The sequence below is a fragment of the Camelus ferus genome, chromosome 5, assembly GCF_009834535.1.
Source record: "Camelus ferus isolate YT-003-E chromosome 5, BCGSAC_Cfer_1.0, whole genome shotgun sequence".
Lineage (NCBI taxonomy): Eukaryota > Metazoa > Chordata > Mammalia > Artiodactyla > Camelidae > Camelus > Camelus ferus.
Window position 1 is genome coordinate 3,118,638 of NC_045700.1, and position 26,343 is coordinate 3,144,980.

Genomic DNA, 26,343 nt, shown 5'->3' on the forward strand with positions numbered 1-26,343 from the left:
CTATATCTGCGAGTTCCATGAGTCTTAGAAATAATGTGCATGGAGTTCAGAGTAGTCACTGTGGATTTGTTCTCTTCATCCTAATTGGAGAGATGAGGGGATTAAGGTTCTGTAACTTGCCCAGGGTTCCCCTAGAAGATGCTGTTGGTGGTCCACCCTATTCTCTTGCCTTTATCACTGCAGAGCCGGCTCATTTACAGCATCCAAAACCTGAATTATTTTGCTGAGGGCTTTCTCTGGCTGCTGAAGCATTCTTTGCCTGTTTATGAGACAAGCCAGAAGTGTCAAGGATTTAATGCCTGCTGGGAACACCCTGTGAACCAGTGTATTCATACCCCAATTCCTAACCATCAGGAGGGAGAAGTCTGACGTTTGGGTGTGTATTTCCCGATGGTTCCTGGAGTTTTTCCAGTAAGATTAAATTCTAGTTGCCCTTTATGCTGGTTGGTGTGATTAAAAAAAAACAAAACAACTTTACTAGTTTCCTTTCAAGCCTTATCTTCACCACCACCAGTGTTTTCTTCACTTTGTAAATAAAATATTTGCACTCTAATGCCTGCCTTCAAGACTGCTTGGGGCATGGCAGGGGTAGGGGGCAGGATTCAAGGAACAACATTCGCCCATCCTTCCATTAATCCTGCTGACCTGGTGTGCAGTACCAGATTGGCCTGACTCCAGACACCCTATGTATTCCACTATACCAGATAGCCTTTCATAAAAGGCATAGAAAGCATAAACCCATTATACAGAGCTTGAAATTTTAGAACCACTCATATCAGTACATGAAGTGTGAAGGTGAAATGGGATGACTGAATCCAAGTGAAATATCAGCTCATACACTAATGAGAATACTTAGTTCTGGGGTGGTGAGTGCATGTTAGATGTCTCCTTCCAATGTCTTCTTCCACAGGCAGATGTATGGAATCTTAGAGGATAATATACGTACAAGCCGAACATTATTATTTACCATGTGCCAGGCCACAAGTTAAGACTTTTACCTTCATTATTACATTTAATCATCACAACAAACATACGAGGTAGAATCTTGCATAGCAATTGCTATCACACTACCCTGTAACTTGATAGTTTAACCCAACACCTGTTTTTCAAATATCTGAGTTTGGTGGGTCAGGACCTTGGACAGAGCTTCCCTGGTTGATTTCTTCAGTTCCTTGCTGAGTTGATAAGACTCCCTTAGTGAGACGTGGCCAGTAGCTGGCCAGTCTGGTGGACAAGACAGGTTTACTCCCATGCTTGGTACCTTGGCAGGGACATCTGGAAGGCTGAGGTCCATTTAGTCTCAAGGTCTCTCTGCGTGGTTTCTCAGGATGATAGAGCTTCTTGCATGGTAACTTGGGGCTCCCAGTCCCCAAGGCAGAGGTACTAGCCCTCTGGAAGGTTAGTCCCAGAACAGTCAGAGTACTATTTGCAGTGTGTTCCACTGAGCACAGCAGTCCCAAGTCAACTCATATTACAAGGGAGAGAAAACAGGAGTGTCTCAACAGAAAGTGTGTCAAAGGTGATCTCCTTTAATCTGCCAGTTGCATGCACTGCATGGATTCTGATTTTGTAGATGAGGAAACAGTCCAAAAGATATCATGTGGCTGCCCTAAGGATACAATGTTAATAAACAGAAGTGGTGAATGTTGAACCAGGGACTCTGAATCCTTGGAGATGAGACCTGTTTCTGGAGGAGATGTTGTGTAGCAGCTTAATTGGAGGAAAGTTTAGACAAGCAAGTTTATTTGTCAGAAGGGGATTGAGCCAAAGCCTGTTCACAGGCTACCAGACATTCAATATTCATTATCTTTATCTTAATTGAACACAGTGGTGGGTTTTTTGTTTGTTTGTTTTTTGTTTGTTTTGTTTTCTGTTTTTAATTTTCATTTCTGTTTTGAGAGAGCAAAGATCTCAGTTAAAACCAGAACATTCCCAGCCTCCTTCTTGAGTTAAGAATGGTCATACAACATTGTCTATGGACAATTGGCTCCAAGAAGAAGTCACTAGGGTTTTCAAAAAGCCTGACTTAGCAAGTATGTACCCTTTTACCCTTTGTCCTCCTGACTTTCCTCTGCCTGGACGTAGGGGTAGTGGCTGAAGCCCCTCAAGTCCTATTATGAGGAAGAAGCAAAAAGCTGTGCTCTATGAAGTGGGAAGTATAAATCTAGAAAAAAATCTGGGCCCCTGATGATATCTGGAGCCAAAATATCAACCCTCAACTAATTGACATCAGACTTCTCATTAACTGGGAATAAAAAATAAAATAAGCTCTTACTTGATTCAAGCTACTGTTCCTTTTTTTTCTTTTTGATTTTCTGATACATGCCATCAAATGCAAATGATCACTCACAGGGATAATTTGTGATTTTATACCCTCTAAATCAGATGGAGAAAGACAGAAGAATATGTTCGCATTTTAGCCAAATCCAAAGCTCAAAGATGAAGAACAGTTGTCTAAATGACTGAGAACTGATGAGTGAGGGCTAGGAACATCCTTCATGGGTTTTCTTGCTGTACTGAGAAGTCAGCAGAGGAATAGATTTGCCCACATCTGGGTCATTGACACTAGTTACTATTGGTTCTGCTGGAGGCCACCTCTTGGTTTATCAAAGAAAACAGTTCAAAGGACAATACTAGAGAGCAGAAGATCCAGTGTGAGACAAGAGCCGTAGATGAGGGCTTCTGCAGGCTGTGGAGGAAAGAGCTCTCTCTAAACCAGCATGGTTGGGAGGCTGCCTTAGCGGGAGGCTTCTGGGCTGGGGCTGTTCCAAGCTGGTGGGTATGGCACTGGAATTGTAGCCTGGCTTCTCCAAAAGCTAAGCGGACTCAGTCCTTCTGCAGACCACATAACCAATGATTTGGACACAGTCCATCCTCATTTCATATTTACTGAATTAAATTTGTGATGTCATTTGAAACAGACAGCAAAACACACTAGTTTCAAACCCCCTCTTGGAATAAAAATCCCAGGAAATATGCTTTTCTTTTCCATAAGTCTTTGCAGATTCATTTTAAAACACAGAGATGCTGGCCCAAAGAAAAGCAAGTAAGCAATCATCAACCAGGATGGTGTCATTGGGTGGCCAGCCAGTTAGCTGCTCCTTGTATCAGGGTGGAAGAGAGTTTGGATCCCTGGGAGGAGCACATTTTGCTGAAGTAGGTTAACCAATTCACAGGAGAAATATCTACCAAGTTCTGAAACATGTGAGAAGAGAATTTAAAGGTCCAATCACTGACCACATTTATTCAACACAATATATTATGACCTGACATTTCCCACACCTGGACTCTTTGTCTAGAATCAGGCTTCATCATTAATTGTGAGACCCTGGACACGTTCTTTCATTTCTCTAAACCTTACTTTTACTCATCTGTGAAAGGGACAGTAGCATAACTCCTATTTTGCAAGGTGACTGTGAGGTGATCAACACAACCCAACTGTTCACTTAACTTGAGCAGGGCAAAGCTGGGACATCATTCATGTCCTAGGAGTGCTGGCAATTGCAAGAGGCAGCTGGTGTCGTGTCCTGCAGTCTGGGAATGAGCTTAGATGGGCTGGGTTCAAATCCCTGCTCTACCACTTCCCAGCTGTTACTCTGTATTGTTTAACCTCTTTGGTCTCCATTTTCTTACCTTTAAAATGGGCATAATGTCACAGAAGATGGCAGAGTGTTATAAGGCACTTAAAGCAGCATGTGGCACTTCTTAAGCAATCATTTCGTGATAGATATCATAGAAGCAGGCGTTACTTTACACAACTGCAGAACAGTAAAGGTGACTGCACACACTGAAAGTAGCAAAAGACGTGTTAATAACTCATGAGAAAAATTGCAATTGGTTCTATGATCTTTGAAAAGGTTTTGTCAAAACATTAAAATCACTCTTAGGGAAACAGACAAAAAACTGATAATAATTTAGCAGACTGTCATCTAAAATATTAGAAACCTTGAGAATTAGTCTTTCATTTGTTTGTAAAAAACTTCAAGAGTAGTTTTCATGGTATTTGCCTTCTAGATGTGTGGGAAAAATACGGAGGTGACATCTTTTCTATGCCTTGGTGAACTGCCTTACTGCTTCCCAATTCTGGATCAACCTGTAACATTTTATCTTGTGTGTTTTTAATGTCACGAAATGTCTTGGAGAGGTCCCTTAATGTGAATTTTTTTGCTGGCCTCACTTCCTCTGGGACACTGTCACTTTGTTTGTCATGAACCACATCATTTATATCAATTCATATCACCTTCACTGTTTCCTGTCACTGCAGATCTAGTGCCTCTCAATGTCAGTGTTACTGAGTCCAAATTGTTCTGCTCACACAGCGGGCCAATAAATCGGGAGACAAGGTGTTGGGGACAAGGAATAATGACTTTATTCAGAAAGCTAGGAGACTGACAAGATGGGAGACTAATGTCCTGGAGAATCATCTTCCCCAAGTTGGAATTTAGGCTCCTTTTATACTAAAAAAGAGGGAGAGGGGGCTTGTGGTTGGTTGTTGCAAATCTCTTGGGGTTAGAATCATTTGTTCTTGCTGCTTACCATGTAGATCAGGTCATTATGTTCCTGTAAACCTCCAACAAGACAAGTATTATTCTCCATTCTGCAACTTTTTATCTCTATATGAATGGGAAAGTGTTACACCCTTAGAGGTCAGAGCCTTGAGAAGGGCTTCTCCTGTCTATATCAGGCTCTAGGCAACATTCTTTTACAAAAGGTGCAGAACCAGCAGGACTGAGCCCAGGAGACAGAGCACAGGGTCAGAGCCAAAGGAACAGATTCAATATAGAATCAATTTGTTCTTTCCTTTTATATCAGTGTTGGCTATTTCTTCTATAAATCCATTAGCATTTAACTTTCCCTTCCAGTGTAATCACTTACTGTTTCTTGACTGCATAATCATCTTTGTTGACCAGTTCTCTCTTTTGACTTTTCTATTTTTTTGTAAAACTTTGCATGTGTTTATTAATGAAATACAAAGAAGCTACACAACCATACGCTTTGCTGTCTGAGTGTGAACTGAATTAACAATGGCACAGTGACCAAGCACGCACAGACTCTGAAGGAAATGATGTGATTGGTCACTGCTCCTGATGCATGCCTGTTACTTATATATTAATTTGTGGACCGAAGAGCTAGCAGCAGAGTTTGTACCTTATGCGATTACTTACACTTATATCTTGGATCATGTTGTCGGGGGACTGGTGTTATTTAAATTGCAGTGACTAAAATTCCTGCATGCCTTATCCCAGGAGCCTTGAGAATGGCCTCTTTTTAAAGAGATTTACTGTAGCCACCATGTGTACTAGTTGACTGTCTAAAACTACAAGGTGAGCCATTTTGTAAAGACAGACAAGCTGGGGGCTTGGTTGCTAAACTCTGATCTGTGGTTCAAAGGGTAGTGTACATTATATATATAGTGGAAGAGCAAGGAATTTTATCTACAGAAAGTTTGAATTCCTGTGACTCTTTTCCTCATCTGCAGAGTGGGTATAATGGCACAGTACTCCATCTTTTCCAAGTCTTAAAGCTACTCTGTGCCCTCTGTCTGCATGATACTTCACCCCTCATACAAGATGCTCAGTGATAAGTATCCTCTATTATTATAGAACAGTTCTCCAAAGCCTTCCTGAGTGACACACAGTATTGTCTAGTAGTATGAGATGTGTGATGCAGATACGCACCAGAATAGAAAATAATTGGCACCAAAGAGGGAAAAAAAAGCAGCACTAAATATAATCGTCACCAACAGGGCAATTTTACCGATGGCTGGTCTCCATTCAGTCCCTAAGGAATAGCTCATTTTTATTTTCCCTTATATAGGGCAACCAAATTTAGGTCATTCAACCTAGACATGCGAATTTTTATACAGGTCAATATATGACTCGTCATCTTTCTTCCTTTCTTCCTTTCTTCCTTCCTCCCTCCCTCCCTTTCTTCCTTCTTCCCTCCCTCCCTCCCTCTTTCTTTCTTTCTTTCTTTCTTTCTTTCTTTCTTTCTTTCTTTCTTTCTTTCTTTCTTTCTTTCTTTCTTTCTTTCTTTCTTCTTCCTTCCTTCCTTCCTTTCTTTCTTTCTTTCTTTCTTTCTTTCTTTCTTTCTTCTTTCTTTCTTTCTTTGTTTCTTCTTTCCTCCCTTCCTTCTTCCTGTCTTTCCTCCTCTCTCTTTGGGCTTCCAGAAATTGGCTCCCACATATGTATCTGACAGTTTTGATTGCCTACTCAAAATTTATTGTGACTTCTTTTTCCCTTTCTAACAGAATTCCAATTCTATTTAACCATTCATGCTTCTTTATGGAGTTGTGCCCTCCTAGGAATTTTTTTTTATCTTTAATTCCTGAGGATTCCTCCTGATTGATCTGAGCCAGTGGTTCTCAAAGTTTGGTCAGTCATTGGGAGGGTAGAATTCTGAGATTCTTCCAAGGAATCCTCAAGGTCAAAACTATCTTCATTTTACTAACAGACATTAATGAATGTTGACACTCCTGTTTTCTTACACTACAGAATGGAGCTTTTCAGAAGCTACGGGATGTGTGATGATACCACTCTCAGTTTTAATTTTGAACACAGTTAATATTGATAGATACAAAACAGATACAGATATCCAAAATCTCTTCAGGATTTTTAAGAGTGGAAATGGGAATTGAGATTAAAAACAGGTCTTGAGAACTGCTGATCTAAGCAAATGTCTGTGGTTCCCTCTCCATTGCCAGTGATGGAGTAGCATAAACCTGGGACACAATCTGACCAATAGGAAAATATCTGCAGGGTAGCTGACAGTATGTGTTTCTGAGAAAGGATTCTCCAGGCTTAAAAAGAAATACAGAATGAGGCAGATTTATGCATTCATTTATTAATTATTTGCTTCTCGACGCAGTTGCATCTGCATGTGATGCTTGGAACTGCATTTCCAGGTGAGGATAAGAAAGCCACAGAGGAGACCCCTGAAATTCCATCCTCAGAGACCTCTTTGACTCTAAACACTTTGTTACTTGAGGTAACTTGTCTCTGTAATGTTTAATGCAAACTGGAGTCTCTATTTCCTGCAGCAGAATGCCTCCTACCAAAATTTGCCTTATGCCTGCCTCTGTACACACAAAAAATGAAATAACATCAAATCACTGGAGGTGCTCAATATGGCTTTCACGCTTCTTGGTGCTTTTAACTTCACAACTAGCAATGTTACTGAAGGGAAGTTCATGTGCCCACCACACCATGAGGCCAAACAAACTGAAACATCGGAGTTTGGAGCAGAGAAAGGTTTATTTCAGGGCCCAGTAAGGAGGATGGGGTGGGTCATGCCCAAGAAAACCCCAAACTCCCTGAAAGGTTTCAGCAAAGCATATTTAAAGGCCAGTTAAGGGAAAGGAGTGGCAGGTATGTGATCAGCTTGTGTACAGCTCTGTGATTGGTTGATGTTGAAGGAACAAGGCAGTCAACACCATCAACCCCTGAGGACCAGAAGGTCTGGGGGCCACATGCTCTCCATTATTGAGTAATTAATTCCTTCCCTTTGGTGGTGGTTTTAAGCATCTGAAAAATTCAGGAAACATACATGAGATACTGCATCCTTCAGACAGGAGCTGCAGCAGAGGATATGGGGGAGGGGTCTGTCCTGGGGAGGCCCCCCAGGATCTGCTTGGTTACAGCAGTTCCACATCAGAGTAGAATATATTTATATGGATTATTTTTGGACTTTGATAAAAGACTCTGTTGGGACATGCCAGCCTCTAGTTTTGCGCATTTCCTTTAACAGCATAAACAACATAGGTAAGTGTCTGAGCCCACATCAAATAAATTATCAGCACCCGAGGAGGAATTTTTTTGTGTGTGTATTTTTTTTCAGTCTCAAAGGAGTAAGTTTACACATCAACTTGCAAACTGCAGACTTAAAGTCAGAAAAGTGATTTTTCTGTGGAAAATAAGGAGAATTAACATTGGGAGTATGAAATCTAGAATTTTAAAATTTGGACGTATTGCTCAGGTTTTACTGATTCAGGAGTGATTGTCATGTATCGATGGAGCTGCCTTTATATAATGCACGTAACTAAGCAACCCAATTAAAGAATGAAAACTAGAGCTCAGCCAGTGAGTTGTTCAGTTGAGATAATGAATTCTCAAGTGCTAGAACTTTTGTTGACTGACTAACCTTTGTTATTTGTTTAGGTTTCTTGTCTCACTAGCATCTGTCTAGCTGTCTGTCAATCATTTGTATGTATATATTTTTACTTAAAGAGTAATGGAATACCTACTATGTGCCAGACTCTGTGCAATTCACTCGTTTAATCATACAAAAATATTTATTTAGCAACTTCTATGTCCAAAATACTATGTTAAGAAATAGGTCATTAGTGTAAAGTAAATAGGGACACTTCGATCATAAAACTAGAATCTTAGATGTTAAACCTGGATTGGCCATGAACTGGTTAATTTCCTTTAAACAATTATTCGACCCTGTGTCTTAATTTTCCTAATGGGTAAGTGGCTGTCATTATCTCACACTTTCTTATTTCACCAAGATGAAACTACACAGGATGTACAAATGTGCATTCCAACCGTATTAAGTAAATGCTAAATATTTCTTTAAATGCAATTTGGCATTCCCCTTTCAGGATTAGAAGCTTTATCTGAGAGATGCAGTTCTTAAACTTTGGATGCTCCTGGTACTTAAATTTTCAGACCATTCCTCTCTTACCTGAAAGCCACAAAGTACTCATAAGGGAAAAACTCTTTACTTGTATATAATGCTTATACCTTCCATTAACATCAGTTTCCTCTATTTATATTTTATGATGGTACATTTTTCTCTCATAACCCTGGGTTATGTGGGTCCGCATGACTTGTATTTTGACACTTCATGATTCAAACGTTATAAATGGCTTTTGACATATAGCAAATGTCATGTTACATCCTAGAGCAATGTCTGTTTTTAGCAAATTGCTGATCTTTTCTTCTTTTTTTAATATCCAGGGGGAAAAAAACTGCCTGCATAAAATTAGCCTGGATTGGCTCTATCATTCTCTTAGTGTTGAACAATAGTGACTGTGTGAAGTATTGCATATTCTAGGGCTAAAATTGGTTCTGTGCCATTTCCCTTGGATTTATAAATCTTTGACTTTATAGAGGGGCACATAGCTTTGCTTTGAAGAAATGAGTGTTTGTAAATTAATGTAGAAAATCAAGTCTTAAGATGCTTAAATAAGTTAGTCTATAATAACTTAACCAACTGAGTCGTTCAGACGTTTAGTGCTACATTTATCACCAGGAAGTGGGAATTTCGTCTTCACAGCAAGCGTTTCAACATTTACATCCTAGTTCTCGCATATAAATGCAGTATCACTTGGGCATTTTGAGGGCCATTGAGTCTAGGCAAAGGCATTTGGAACTCTTTGGATGAGTAGTGGGAAGAATAAAGATGATGATGATGATGATGGTGGTACGTGTGTGGTCATAATCCATCAGCTTGGGTCTGTCTAACCTCCAACCTGTGCTATTTCGGCACACCATGCCACCTCTACATCAGCATCTGAGGGGAGGGGGGACCTCTAATGAGAACTGGAAACTATATTTCAATGATATTTAAAATGTGTTGGGAGGTAGAAGCTATGTCAGTTTCAAATAAGAAGCTCTGAAGGTTTTTATTTGTAAGAGACCTGGGACTTCTCAAAACCATTTTATATATATATATATATATATATATATATATATATAGAGAGAGAGAGAGAGAGAGAGAGAGAGAGAGGAGAGAGGAGAGAGAGAGAGAGAGAGAGAGAAAACTTGTAATTCATCTTGATTGAATGGGACCCTTATATGTTAGCTAAAAACCTTGGGGTGAATGAGAAAGAGAACAGTGGTGTTTTCCAGTAGAGGGACCTTTGTTTGCACTCTCACCCTCCCACGTCTCAGGAGCCACATTTACCATTAAGCTTGTCTTCCATATTTATTTTGTAGCTCAGCACATACAAGGGTCCTCTCACCTTTTCCTTATAAATCTAATGCAGGTGTAGCCTAAAAGTTGAATAAAATTAATTAGGAAGTACATTATCTTTAATATAATGAGGAGTTCAGAATGACTTGTGCTTTCCTTAGTTTTTGCAACCTATTTATTTTTGGCTCATTTATGTAAAAAATATCTTTCAAAAATATCTAAGATATTTTGGGGAGGTCTTTTAGGGAGGCAGCATAGCTTACATAAAGAATTTGGCATTTCAAGTCGTAACAATTTTGGTTTAAGTCTCAACTTGACCACATGATCTCCTATATATATTTTAACTTTCATAGTGTCAGTTTCTTAACCTGTAAAATTGGATGATAATAACATATATGTAGAAGAGCCTTTAAGGAAAATACAAGTAACACTTTAAAAACAAGTATTATAGACACAATGCCTAGGTGGAGACAAAAACAAGACCATATATATGCTGCCTACAAGAGACTCACTTCAGATCTAAAGACACACACAGAAAGTGAGGTAATAAAAAAAGATATTTCATGCAAATGAAAATGAAAGAAAGCTGAGGTAGCATATTTACTTCAGACAAAATAGACTTTAAAATAATGACAGTTACAAGAAACAAAGAAGGACATTATATAGTGATAAAGGGATCAATCCAACGACAATGATATAGCAATTGAAAATATGTATGCACCAAACATAGGCATACCTAAATACATAAAGCAAATAGGAAGCAGCATAAAGGAAGAAATTGACAGTAATGTAATAACAGTAGGGACATTAATACCCATTACATAAATGGGTAGATCATTGAGATAGAAAATCAATAAGGAAACACGGCCTTAAATGACACATTAGACCAGATAGATTAATAGATACATATAGAACATTTAATTCAAAAACAGAAGAATACATATTCTTTTCAAATGCACATGCAGCATTCCCCAGGATAGATCACATCTTAGACTCCAAAACAGGTTTCAATAAATTTAAGAATATTTAAATCATATTAAACATCTTTTCAGACCACAGTGTTGTGAGACTAAAACTCAACTACAAGGAAAAAAAATTGCAAAAAACCCCCACAAACACGTGGTGTCTAAATAGCATGATACTAAAGAACCAGTGAGTCACTGAAGAAACCAAAGCAAAAATTTATAATACTTGGAGACAAATGGAAATGGAAATGCAATGACCCTAACTCTGTGAGCTGCAGCAAAAGCAGATCTAAGAGGAAAGTTTATAGCAATACAAGTCTGCCTCAAGAAACAAGAAAAATCTCAATCTAACTTTTTACCTAATAGAACCAGAAAAAAACAATAAACAAAACCCAAAGGTAGTAGAAGGAAAGAACTAATAAATAAAGATCAGAGTAGAAATAAATGAAATTGAACAATAATAAACAATAATATGAAAGAAACTAAGAGCTAGTTCTTTGCAAAAATTAATAAAATCGATAAACCTTTAGCCAGGCTCATCAAGAAGAAAAGAGAGAGGGATGTAATCAATGAAATCAGAAATAAAAGAGGAGACGTTACAACCAACATGACAGAAATACAGAGGATCATAAGAGATAACTATAAAAATGACATGCCAGTAAAAGAAACAATCTAGATGAAATGGGTAAATTCTTAGAAATCTAAACTCTCCAGGACCAGATGAGTTTACAGGTGAATTCTATCAATTATTTAAAGAAGAGTTAATGCCTATACTTCTCAAAATATACTGAAAAATTGAAGAAGAAGGAATATTTCTGGACTCATACTATGAGATCAATATCACTCCGATAACAAAACCAGATTGGCAGAAAAGAAAAGAATAGAGAAAGAAAAGAAAAGGGAAAAAAACACATCAATTACAAAAAATCCTCAATAAAATATTAGAAAATCAAATTCAACAATACATTAAAAGGATAATACACTATGATCAAGTGGACTTTAACTCAGGGATGCAAGGATGGTTCAGTGTCCACAAATCGATCGATGTGATACACCAGACTAACAACATGAAGAATAAAAAATCATTATCATCTCAATTGATACAGAGAAAGCTTTTGACAAAATGTGTCATCTGTTTATGACAAAAACTATCAACAGCATGGGTATAAAGAAAACATATCTCAACATAATGTAGGACATAGACGAAAAACCTATTCATACACAATATCATGCTCAACAGTGAAAAGCTGAACGTATTTCTCCTAAGATCAAGAACAGGACAAAGATGCCCACATCACCACTTTTATTAACATAGTGTTAGAAGTCCTAGCCACAGAAATCAGACAAGAAAGAAGAAACAAACATAATCCAAGTTGGAAAGGGAGAAGTAAAACTGTCACAGTCTGCAGATTATATGATTCTATATGTAGAAAATCCTAAAGATGCCATAAAAACCATTAGAACTAATAATTGAATTTGGTAATGGTTCAGGATACAAAACTAATGCACAGAAATCTGTTGTGTGTCTATATACACTAACAAACTATTGGGAAGAGGAATTGAGCAATCCCATTTATAATTACATCAAAAAGAATAAAATACCTAAGAGTAAATCTAACCAAGGTGATAAAAGAACTGTGCTCAGAAAACTATGACATCGATAAAACAAATTTAATACAAACAAATGAAAAGATATACTGTGTTTATGGATTGGAAGAATTCATGTTGTTAAAGCCATACTACCCACAGCAATCTACAGATTCAGCTCAATCCCCATCAAAATACAAAATCATTTTTCACAAAACTTAGAACAAATAATTCTAAAATTTGTATGGAAACAAGAAGCCATGAATAGTCAAAGCAATCTTGAGAAAGAAGAGAAAAGCTGGTGGTATCACACTCCCAAATTTCAAACTATACTAGAGATAAAATAATCAAAACAGTATGATACTGGCACACACACACACACACACACACAGATCAATAAACATAACAGAAAACTCACAGAGCAGAATAAGGAACCCAGAAATGAACCCACATTTGTATGTCAGTTAATCCACACCAAAGTAGTTCAAGAATATACACTGGGAAAAGGAAATCTCTTCAATAAATAGTGCTGGGAAAACCAGAGAGCTATATGCAAAAACATCAAGCTGGATAAATTTCTTATCCCATATAGAAAAATAAACTAAAAGCAGATTAAAGACTTCAATGTAAGACCTGAAACCATAAAACTCCGAGAAGAAAACAAAGGGGTATACTCTTTGACATCAATCTTACCACCATTTTTTTTTTTTTTTTGGATGAGTCTCTTCAGGCAAGTGAAGCAAAAGCAGAAATAAACAAATGGGACTACATCAAACTAAAAAGCTTTTGCACAACAAAGGAAACTATCAACAAAATGACAATGCCGCCTAGTGATTGAGAGAAGATACTGCAAATGATAGATCCAATATGGGGTTGATATCCAAAATATACAAGGAACTAATACAACTCAATTTCAAAATATTAAATATATGAGTAGAGAATCTTAATAGACTTTTTTTCAAGCAAGATACAGAGATGGGCACCAGAAACATAAAATGATGTCAACAACACTAATCATCAGAGAATTGCAAATCAAAACCACAATCAGATACCAACTTACACCTGTCAGAAGAGCTATAATCAAAAAGACAACATGTAACAACTACTGGTGAGGATGTAGAGAAAATGGGGCCCTCATACACTGTTGGTTGGGAATGTAAATTAGTACAACCACTATGGAAAATTTTATGGAAATTCCTCAAAAAAAGTAAAAATAGAACTATTACATGATCCAGCAATTCTACCTCTGGGAATTTACTCAGAGGAAACAAACACTAATTTGAAAATGTCTACGCACCCCAAGGTCATTGGAGCATTATTTGCAACAACCAAGATAAGGAGACAACGTAAGTGCCCATGGATTGATGAATGGACAAAGCAGTTGTGGTATACATACAATGGAGTAATATGCAGCCATAAAAAATGGAGTTTTGTCATTTGCTACACCATGGGTGGATCTAGAAGATATTATGCAAAGTGAAATAAGGCAGATAGAGAAAAATAAATATAATATAATTTCACGTATATGTGGAATCTAAAAACCAAGACAAACAAAACAATTAAAACAGAGAGAGAACAAACTGGTAGTCTCCAGAGGGGTAGGAGAGTGGTGGGTGGCCAAAATTGGTGAATGGGATTAAGAGGTATAAAACTCCAGTTATAAAATAAATAAGCCATCATTAATATAGTATATAGCTTAAGAGATATGGTCAATGATATTGTAATAACTTCGTAGGAGAACAGATGGCCAATGATATTGCAATAACTCTGTATGGGGACAGATGGTTACTAGACTTAACGTGGGGATCATTCACAATGTATGTACATATCAAATCTCTATAGAGGGCACCTGAAACTAGTATCACATTGAACGCCAACTACATTTCAATAATAAAAAATACTGCATTATTACGGAGGAGGTACTCAAGTAAGTGTTAAATATTAAACAAATGCAAGTAATTGTGTCCTACCATATATTAGTTAACAAAGTTATAAGAAGCAAATATAATTGGGAACCATCTTACCATTTTTTTGTCTCTCTGTATATGTAACAATCTGAGAAATCATTATGTCGGGCCTCACACTGAGAATATTTTCTCCTATCAAAGACACTTGTTCTCTTCATTTATTTTCAGAAACCTCTCAAGGTTTGCTTTTTATACATATAGAATAATTTTTTAACATTTTTTATTGATTTATAATCATTTTACAATGTTGTGTCAAATTCCAGTGTAGAGCACAATTTTTCAGTTATGCATGAACATATATATTCATTGTCACATTTTTTAATAAACGTTCCTAGAGATAGGACTTTATACAAAACATTTCTTCGCTTAAAGAGAGATGGGCATGTTTTGCTGTTTCCCCTGACTTCCCCCATGTGCCTGTTCTTGTACCTGGAACTTGTGTTCATGGCAGTCACAATAGCAATACCCTTCCAAGATCTTGGCACCAATATGGGCTTCTTTTTAACTGAGTTCTAAAAATGAGATCTGGCACTTTTGACTTAGACGCTTGACACAGAGCTACAGTGGCATGTCACTTTCTACTGCTTTGAAATCCTACAAGGCAAAAACTTCCTGCCAGAGAATGCTTCCCTTCTCTGGTCTTCTGCCTCTTTCTGTGAAGACTTCTGATCTCTAACTCTGCCCCGTGATAACTACCAATGGGTAGCTAATGTGTGTTCTGAATTATTACCCCCGGTAAGTTGAGTTCTAGTGCTAACTGGCAAATACCACCTCGTCTTAATTAAAGCTGTGTGGTGTGGAGGACTGTTGCATAACAATGTTTGAAAAGTCTCGTATGCTCACAACCTGTCTTTTTTAAGCTTATAATAAGGAATAAGCTTACTCGTGATGCTTGCATAAGTAAGTAACAGATACGCACCACCACCGTAGGATACTTGTGGGAATTTTTAGAAGCAGTTTCCTCCCTGACCCCAATGGTCTCTGACACTGGAAGAAGGGTGTCACTTCACATCTGTGTTTGATTTTTATTATCAATCACCTGAAAAGTCTTCACAGGATCTCAGCTATGGAGTATCTAGAAGAATGCAATGGTAGGAAGAATATCGACCCACAAAGACAGTGTCTAATCCTCAGAACCTGTGAATATGCTGGGCTCACTGGCAAAGAGGAGGTAAGGCTACTGATCATATTAGTGTTGCTAATCAGCTAGCCTTAAAATGGGGAGATGATGCCTGATTATCTGGCTGAGCCCAGTGCAATCACAAGGGTTCTTACAAGTGAAAGAAGGGGACAGAAGAAGATCATTAGAAGTAGATGTGACTTTGGAAGAAAAGCAAGGAAATGCAGCATTGCTGGCTTTGAAGTTACAGGAAGGGGCTGGACGCCAAGAAATGTCGGTGGCTTGGAGGAGTTAGAAGAGATAACGAAATGGATTATTTCCTCAGACTCTCTGGAAGAAATGCAGATTGTCAGCACCTCGATTTTAGCCCAAGGAGACCCGTGTCAGATTTCTGCAGAGCCATGAGACAACAAATTGTGTTGTTTTATTCTGTTTAAGTGTTTAAGTTTGTGCTAATTTGTTACAATAAAGCCACAAAAAATTAATGCACATGATTTCTTTTTTTTTACTGTAAGAAGAGAGAGGTGATAAATTAGGTTTACATGGGTGTTGAAGTGGGGAAGTATAATGAGGTCAAAAACTAGAAAAAGCTCTGTTAAGGGAGGTTAACTTCTCATTTTGCTCTGTCCGTTACATCTCTTCCTAAATGCAGCCAACAAAACGCTTGCTTCGTGATTGATGGAGGCATTCTTTGCTCATATGTGAATAGAACTCAATTGTACTCCACCTGACAGAAAGGAAAGTCCTTGTCTATTTCCAGAAAATAAACAGATTGTCATAATAAAATAACTATTTGGACCATCTAGCTCTGTTGAAACTATTATGCCTTAAGGAAAAAAAAAAGTTCATTCTGCATTGCAGTTTTATGTAATTGCAGCATAGCCATTTGTTCAAATGATCCTTATTAAAATAAAGAAATGGGCTTCTGAGTAATCTTATCACACAATTTGAAGACAATGAGACATTTGATCTTGCCATGAATCATAAATGATAGCCTCTTTATCTTCCATGAAGACTCAAAGATTCTTCGGGAGGTTGAGTGCTGTCATATAAAACCCATGCTCACCCATCAGAACCATGGACAGAACTAAGCATGTGACCATCTTGCATAGATGGTCAGCATGTGCAGGGCACTTAAAACACCGAATGGGATAAACTTGAAAGGACCACTTTGAATTCTGATCTCTCTGTCTGCCTCTTTTCATTTTTTTTCCTTGCTGTAATTTTGAGTGAAATGTTGTAATGAGCATTATCGTATGCTTGAGTTAATCACCAGTATCCGTAAATAAATGCTGATGGAGATAATGATATAAATTTTATAAAACATCTAGAGTGTAAAAGAGATTTATGAAGTATTTGTTACAGTTCATAAAATACATGAGTGAAAATTTAGAAATTTGAAACGTTATCTTAAAGTAGAGATAGCCCTAGCAATTTTCTGTATGTGGTTGATACACTGATACTTGTAGTGGGGATGGAGTTTGGAAAGAGGAGATGAGGAGAGAGAGGGGATAATTTCTTTTATTCCAAGAATAACAAGATAATTTCTGTAATTTCAGACATTATTTAAAGAAGATATGGAGCATAGTTTGGAAAAAAAAACTGATTCTCTTTCATATTGCAGATAATCTTGGATTGGATTCAGAAGTTGCTAAAGCAAACACCCTGGGTTTTGTTGGATGTCTGGCTTCCGTCCAGTACGACCACATCGCACCACTAAAGGCAGCCCTGCGCCATGTCACCGTTGCACCTGTAACTGTCCAAGGGACCCTGACAGAATCCAGTTGTGCCTCCATGATGGATTCAGATGTGAACGCAGTGACCACGGTGCATTCTTCATCAGGTACACAAAAAAATACTCAAGGGAACTTTGCTCACTAGTGAAAATTTTTTTTCTTTTGTTAATCTGTTTTTTTTTTTTTTTTTTTTAGCGGAGGTACTGGGCATTGAACCCAGGACCTCATGCATGCTAGGCATGTGCTCTACCACTGAGTATAGCCCTACCCACCTCCAACTCATGCTACTTTGATGTCTTGAAGGTGCTTCCAGGCTAAAGCTAAGATTATTCAGTTCTTTGCCTTGTATGATTACAGAATTATGACTGGTTTCTTAGAGTGGTATTAAGTATATGTAAATAATCCTACTTTTAATGTGTTGAGTAGCTAGAAATATATATATTCTCCATATAGAATACATATAGAATTTTATATATATTCTATATATAAAATATATTCTATATGTATATATATATAATTTTATATATATATGTATATTCACTACTGTTTAAGTGGCTACTGGTCTGAGGATGAAGAGTTTAGAGGTCAGGAAGGAAGGCTGGTTGTTGAACTAATAATTCATGTGATTAAAATCAACCTTCCTTAATAATAAGAAAGTGTCACAGCACTGTCATCCATTTATCTTCTCTTATTTTACCATTCCCTGAAATACCTTTCTATCTTTTCTTAGTTACCATCATCCTAGGTGCCTCAGAGTGTTTTAGGATTTGATTTAATCAGTTGTGGCAGTCAGTTGCCAAATAAGTTATGATTTACGGGCAGAGAAAGGGCATGGGGTTTTGCCCTGCTCGTCACTGGTCTTGTTTTGTTGGTGGCATCGGGTAATAGACAAGAGCCTGAGTGGACCCTTGGCTGGCCTTGATTTGAATTCTAAATCTTCAAATACGAAAGCGAATATATGTATGTATATGCATGACTGGGACACTGTGCTGTAGACCAGAAACTGACACATTGTAATTGACTGTACTTCAATTAAAAAAGAAATAGTAAAGATGAATTCTAGATCTTCCGTGAATGAATTCTAGAGCTTTGGGCAGGTTATTAATGGCTTTGATATAACAATCTTATCTGTGAAATGGGAAAAATAATAAGCTTGTTGTAGTCATTCTCTGAGGAGTAAATGGTACAATGACACTAGTGATAGATGCTACGGGTCCTGGCAATTTCATGTGCACTATAAGCATGCCTAAAGGTGTCATTACCCCCTTTTAATATAGTTGCAGATTGTTACTTTAAAATGTATGTAGCTCAACGTTACCAACCCATAAGTGTCAAAGCAAAGATTCAAACTCTGGTCTGTGTGTTTTCAAACTTGATGCTCTTTTCCTTCTACGATGTATGTTAATGAACATACAATAGCATGTGTGAAGGTTTCTTGGCGGGTGTTAATTCTACTTTTGTCCTTTCCTGTTAATGGACTTAGAAATCTCTTGCAGCTACAGAAACCTCTGAAGCAGAGGCAAGTGTCCTTGAGGTAGGAAGCCAAAGTCATGCACAGGAACTGTCCAGCCCAGCAGAGAGGGACTTCAAGGGTAGGCTGAGAGGGAAGCTGTAGGCCAGAGCGGACAAATGAGCAGAGAACCACCATCGTCTATTTTAACCCCTTATCTCATAACTCACATAGAAGCTAACGGGGTCCTGAAACCACCCGGTGTACGCAGTGTCCCTCAAATGCTTTTATCTGTGTGTTTGTTTGGGTTCCTTCCAAAATGCCAGCTCCCACCGATCTGAGAGCACCTGGTCTAATCCACAGGTGTGTCACCTCCACTCCATATCACAGACCTCCTTCTAGGACTTTGAGTGTCTTTTCATCATTTCAGATCTTTTTGGGAAGACGGACGAGCGAGAACCACTCACCAATGCAGTTCGAAGCGACTCGGCAGTCATTGGAGGTAAACCATTCTTTGTTGCTGAGAGCAGGAAAGGCATATGTAAGCGATTCTGTGCTTTGGAGGAAATTATCCTCAACTGCAGCTCCCCAGGGCCCAGAACCCTGCATGATCTACAAGATTGTGAGCTTTTACATGAATCTGTCCATCATACGTGCTGTGATGGTCAAATGCACCTCCCCTCCCCGCCAGGTACCAGCAGCCCCGTGGACACGTCCCTCCCCTGAACCACCAGGCAGCTGAACACCGAGTCAACAGCTGGATAATGTACTTGGAGACAGGCAGTGTGCAGCCTGTTCCTCACATCCAGTTGTCACTTTTCCTAAAGCACAAACAAAGCAAACCAATAAAGCTACATATGGGAAGAAGCCACGTTGGGGCAGACAGATGGGCAAAGCCAGCAGGGTTGTCGGGTTTTCTCCACCAAGTGGGTCTAAAGAGGAGGTGAAGCCCACAGGACTGTGTTTTCACATCCAGCCGTGCGCACGGTTACCGGGCAGAGTCTCAGCTCTGCTGTGAACTCCGCCCCAGTCCCTCCTCCCTCTCTTTTCCCTTTTCTCACTGCCTCTTGGCCTCACCCCCTTTTATTCTGCCTCAGCCTGGCTGCTGCCTCCAGGAGCCTGATTTTTCTGTCTGCCTGTGCCTTGCAACACAGCCTGACTCCCAAGCCTTGTTTAATGTAAGATGCTGAGGAGATGCCCACATCTCTGCCTCACGGGCTAGATGGACGGACCCACGCCAGATGGGGTTCTCCTCTTAACCATCACCAGTAACCATTTATTTAACTTCTCTGTAATGAGTCCACACTGTGGGTCAGAACCAGTGCTAAGCAAAGGAATAGGAAGATGAAAGACGGGGACACTGTCCTTAAAGGACTCACAGCTTGGTAGGGGTGGTGGGGTAGGGATGGGACAGATAAACAGATAACGGTAGAGCCAGTGAGTAGGGTCTTGAGGGAGGAGGGACGGATGGTTAGTGGAACACAGAGGTGCATCCTTACCATAAGATTGTGAGGGAAACACACACACACACACACACACACAAAACCTGTCCTCAAGGACGTTCTTAAATTGTCTGACCTGAATTTCTGCTTCAGGGAAGAGAGTCCACCTTGACTTTTGTTCGGCAACAAGAAATGTAGGAATCATTTTGGTGCCTGCTTCTCTTCCTGTAATTTCTCATTTGACAGGTGGAGAAAAGACTCTTGTAACTGCTGACTTTCCCCCATCCTTGTCCAGGCTCCTGTGAGCCTGTTTAAGAGCAAGATGTTCTTTCCAGGGAAAATTCCTGCAGGTTCAGAGTCTTCAACTCCGAAGACTCCCTGCACTGAAGGAGTAGAAACCAGTTCTGTAGCTCATCGTTTAGCAGTTTAGTCCCTTCATGAGAGTCACTCACCACATCCAGTTTATTTCTAGGTTTGTTAACTTACCTGGTTCTACTCCGCCTTGCTCTAAAATTGCTGGGGAAAAATGTCACATCCTGGCTTAGGAATATTTTAGAAAGTAAGCAATCCTAATCATGGGCTCAGCTCTGATAGAAATTGGTGTCAGATATGCACTCAGTATATTTAACTCTCAAATGCTCGTGCTTATATAAAGTATAATGCAGGGTTTCCAAAAATAACTTTGTAAAATAAACATCTTCTCAATATCCATTATACATAGAAAAAAAAAACCCAGCAGATAATACACTTTATTAGGAATGAGTTTTATATCTGAATGTCATAAATAATTTTCAAATATTTTAATGCTGAAAAACCTCTCTTCACATATAGACTCTTGTTCCCTTTTAAAATTTGACAGTATCCACATTTTCACTGTCCCTTTGCTGACTTGGCTGTGCACATCTCAAGATCTTTCCTAAAAAGATAGGGACAAGACCCTAGGGTCAGTGAGGACAACTTGCCAGCAAAATCCAGTAAAATCACATGCAATCAAAGTAGAGGGGGATCTGACGCAACAGGACAGAAGTGTGCCGTTTCAGTCGACTCTGGGGGACAGAGGGTACCATCTTCGAGCTAGCCTGAGTCTAGGAGAGTGCAGAGCAGGGAGGAATGCTCTAAATGTTTGGTAAACATTCCATTATTAACAAAACATTTTTAGCAAACCATAAACAAATTTATAGCCAAAGTGCATGTGTTGAAATGTGAGATATTTAAATATCATTTTCTATTACTTTCCAGGATGCTAGAGTAGTTCTAAGATGCTTATTTGCAAGGTAGCAAAGGAATGCACTGATTAAAAATGATTTTGATGCATTCTTTAAAGCAGATCTTGAAGAAATTGTCTATGAAATCTTTGCTGGTCTGATTTCCTGTCTCCTTTATGGAGTTCTTAGTCGATGAAATAAAACATTCTCTGATTTAAACTGGCCTGCTCGCTTCCTAGCTAGTCTGAAAGAGGAAGTATTTTGTCATTGAAGACTGGAGGTCCGTGTTTGTTTCCGGACCTGCGGCGGGGTGTGATGTTTGGTTTTGTTTGGTTCTCTCCACTATGTGGCTTTCTCATCAAAACTGACTTTACTCTCTGATGGGCTGCTCTGTGACGGTGCTGTCCACTCTCTCGCCCGCGTCTCCCCACAGGAGTCATAGCCGTGGTGATATTCATCATCTTCTGCGTCATCGGCATCATGACCCGCTTCCTTTACCAGCACAAGCAGTCACATCGTACCAACCAGATGAAGGAGAAGGAATATCCTGAAAATTTGGACAGCTCCTTTAGAAATGACATTGATTTGCAAAACACAGTGAGCGAGTGTAAGCGGGAATATTTCATCTGAAGAACTGTAGGGTCAGTGGATTCTCTTCCTCGGTTGTTCATTTCATTTGTTTGTTTCTCCTCCTCCTTCTCTCTTTTGCTTTTGGTCATTCTCCTTCTCTTACTTGTTTTCTGTTTATTTTGGGGACATACCTGCGTCCACCCCAGCACCTATCCCCTTGAACCAGCCCAGAACACCAGGCAGCTATGGCCACTGCCTTCCTCTTTGACACACTTCTTGTGGTGAACGTGTTGGCTCAAGAGACTGACTTTACCCCTTTAGACAAGGAAGAGACACATGTGTGCACACGTGAATAGTCGGTTCTGTATTTCCAGTTTCTAAGAGGCACCCTGCAGCCCAGGCTTACAGGCTCCTTTGAACCTGAGCTCTGTGACTTCAGCATTTAACAGTCATCCCCCCCCATTGCGAGTCCACTCCTACCAGGGAACTCAGGGTGCAGAAAGAAGATGCCAAGGCCTGGTTTGTGTCGGCGGCACTTTAAAAGGAACAAGAGAGGTTTGCTTTCATATTAATGTTCCTTCCCATAGGAAGCCCTAACACATCATCATTTTTCACTCTGACTCCTGGCCCCTGAGTATTTTCAAATATAGGACACCTGATAGTAGTGAGCTATTTCTTTGTTCCGTTCTTACTGCTCTCTCCTGGGGCTGACACTTAGAACCGCACACAATAGCAGAAACCTAGGGGAAGCGTGGAAACCAGTAGCTTGAAACCAGGAGACAATAAGAAATCTGCTAGGAAGTAGATGTTCCATAACTTCAAACACGCCTCTTCCAATTTTGTAAGAAATGTTAGCTAGGTTATTCCTGGAATTATACTGATACATATATATATATATGTATGTATGTTGATACATATACATATATATATATGCTGAAGCATAAAGCAATTCAAATAAAAGTCTAAAATAGTGCCTGGTTCCATGAAAGAGTTTAAATCATCTTAATGCAGCTTTAGAAAAGCAAAAACAAAAAGCAAAGTAAAACAAACAAACAAAAAACTGCATGAAAGAAAAGAAACACCAAACACAGTTCTTTCCTCCCATCCACTCACTAAAGATCTGGTGAGGAATATAAATACAGGAGGTTTCACGTTTTAGAATAGACATACTACTGTCCACCGAGCCATTTATCTTAGAGGCTTAGGCTGCACTGTCATACGAGGCGTCTGGTTAGCTCCAGTGAACCCCCACTGCTTAATTTCAGAGGAGCCCTTAAGCTCTATAGCACATCACAGTTTCAGATCTGCAGCATCCTGTGTGTATAAAGGCCCACCACACTTCTTTTTGTAGGCATACATTCCCAGACGAGGCAGTGATCAATGTCAGGCCATTTCCCCCTTTTGACAAGGAAACATACAAGAAACACAGTCATTCCTTCAAGAAGGTATCCTGAGCTGCTCCACAATTGTGGCGGTCAGAATCCTGGTGATTTTGCTATAGTGACATCCCTCATTCTTTGCCTTTGGGCCATCTTAAGGGAAAAGAGAACGGGGGAAAAATACAAATGCTCCATATGCTGGGAATGCCGGTATAACAGTCCACAGATGTGGAAAAGTACTTGCTGATTCTTTTCACAACACAGGCTCGATTTGGAAGACAATGACCACATCTCCATTCTCCAGCCTTGACAGTTGGCAGGCATCCCTTCTTGTTCTCAGTGTGTCCCTCGTCTCGAATGTTTCACACTTTCCTGCGTGAAGAGGCTCCCATTGAGGAACTCCTCAGTTTCATCCCATTTCAGGTCCATGTCAGACTTTTCTGTCAGTGTTCGAGCACGTGGGGTAAGGATTTAGCTTGTCACCCGATTCCTCAACTTTAAGGTGTTGTTCTAAATACACATTCTCCTTAAAAAATATTTCTGTGGATTCTTACTCATTCCCATGGTATCTTTCTGCTAGTAAATTTCCTTTAAAGTGATTCTAACAAGGGCACTTTTTTTCCTTCTAGCTTTAATAAGATGAATGATCCATTAATAAGAGGAGAAAGCTTTAAATACTCTTTCCTCCTGCCCTGTTCTCCTCTGTTTCCAATTTTCACTTTTGAATTTTCTATTTCCATAAAAAGGTTGTATAAATCAGCCTTTTGCTTGGCTACGTAGTCCTTTGTCCCCTGACGTAAAAGTCACCATGAAGTGGAGTGGGTTTAGCCTGAAGCATCTCCCAATAATGAAATGGAAAGGCAAAGAAAGGTGTGAGTAATAAAGCTGGAACCGCTCATTATTCAGGTCTCTGAGGAGCGAGGACTATATTTTGCTGACATGGTGCTGAGAGAACTGGAGGACTAGCAAAGGCCAACTTAGAGTACTTGCTTTTCTCATCTACTTATACACTCTTGTAGGTAGTTCTGGAGGGTGGAGAATTTGTCAGGCTCCATCTCTGTTGCATCTGCATTGCAGAGTCCCCCAGCATACCTCCCTGCATACGTAGACCACAGAGACACACCTACTACGTTTCATAGACTTAAAGACGAATACCAAGACAGGGCAATCTGCATGCCACTCTTATAAGCAGAGTCTCAGGGCTAAACCAGAATTATTTTTACAGGGTTGGAATATTTCATAACCCCAGAGATCACTAACTTTCACCAGACGTATTTGAGGAGCAAGCAAGCTGCTCCCTGCAAAAAAGAGAACACAGCTTTCAATTACAGATAAGTGCTAACTCTGCCTGTCTTTCCCTCAATGGCACCAAAATCCACATAGTTTTGTGCAATTGTTTAGTTGTGTGAGTGGTCCGATTCTTGAACAATCATCATCTGAAACACCCAGTCCTTGAAAGCGTCCTAATCCCCACGTTAATCGGCCTTTCCTGCTTCAGTAATCGGGTTTCCCCGACCCCACGCTCTGGGCAACTGGACCCCATGATCTGACACTGTAACTCTCAGTCTTTGGTAATTGCTGTTTACAACATTATTTGATGGAATGTGGTCACTTTACTATTAAACCAAAAATACCCGTGCAATTTCACATTCTAAGGGGGCTACTACATCAAAGTCATTCCCATCAGAGTCTGTGTATGTAAGCAACAGTACATTTGCTTCCGCTACATAAATACTTGCCACTGCATCACTCATTGTGCATGTAGGTTAGATTGCCATGGTTTCCACCAGAGTTTGTCTGGAGAATTAAACATGTGCCACTCCTCTAGATATATTTTTTAAGAAAAGCTTAGCCTTTTCTCTACACTCAACCACAAATGTGATATTTCTTTTAAGGATCCTAGGGCTGATTTTTTTAAAAAACAGTTTTGATTCCCTTTAGTAATAACAGAGATGGTACTAACCTGACTTCCATATTTTGTCCAACCAACCCCCATCACAGGGCGAGGGGAGGAGGATCAGGACAAAAGACACAATCTGATCTCTACTTTGTTCTTTCTTTTCTTGACTACCCAGTATTCCTAGGGTTGCGCTAAGCATTAGGTGAACAAATATACATCACACCTTATTCTTGCCCTTGGGAAGCTCAGAGTCTAGCAGGGGAGGTAGGTATCGTTGCACTAGGGGTTTGCATGAGATGCTATAAAATGGAGAATAAAGGTTCGACACTGTCGTTCTTGTAAAGCCCTTGCTAGAGACTGAGAGAAATAGATACTTTCTGCAAAGTATGTATTGTTTTTCTTGTTTATTACTTCCACCCTCAATGAGCTGCTTCGTTTCTCTTCTTCAAAGCAAATCTCTATCTATGCAGGTATATTTCTGTGGAGAGAGATGGATTGGCTCCTTTGTGACAGCAAGAATGAACAGTCTCTGTGTCCACAGTCCTTCTGGGGAGGCTGGATTCTCTCCATTCTTGTTTTAATTCTGGTTGGGGAATTCTGCAAGTCCTTCTTCCATGGGTCAGACCTAAAGATGACCTGGGCATTCTTTTTGAGGCAGGAAACAAAAATCTCCACTCCTGCACCCCTCTTTCTCTTTTCTCAGTTCTTTTTTGCCATCTCTTGGTGACCGATTGCACGCATTGCTTTTCCAGACATTCCTTAAGGTATCTTTGTTGTCCCCCAGCTCCTCCTAAAACCCACCTTCATCCTGATCAACCGTTTTTGACTTAACTTTGGAAGATCTCTGAGAATGAAATGAAATGTATCTTTGAGTAAGTAATCGACTAAAAGGCGTTGTCCCTCTAAGAGTGATCTCCACTCTGTGCTCTGGGTGAATTGTTCCAGTCCTGAAAAATTGCACATTTCTCTTCCTCCGCAGGAAGCTCAGTCAGTTAGAGAAGCTATACTGAGAGGAGACAGGCAGAGCGTCTTCTCCAAGGTGTTCAGGGAGATAGGAATCAGGCTGTGAGTTCTTTCTTATAAAAAGTCTTGACAGCTTGTCCA

At 39.5% G+C, this 26,343-nt stretch overlaps 1 protein-coding gene across 1 annotated transcript in view; it reads left to right on the forward strand.

Annotated features, from left to right (window-relative positions):
• Positions 1-23,380, forward strand: part of CNTNAP5 (contactin associated protein family member 5) — a 735,160-nt gene extending 711,780 nt beyond the window's left edge. Inside the window, 3 exon segments of the mRNA XM_032479187.1 lie at positions 17,182-17,400; positions 19,174-19,245; positions 21,824-23,380. Of these exon segments, the coding sequence (XP_032335078.1) occupies positions 17,182-17,400; positions 19,174-19,245; positions 21,824-22,020 (488 nt within the window). The 3' untranslated portion in view covers positions 22,021-23,380.
• Positions 23,381-26,343: the final 2,963 nt, after the last annotated feature.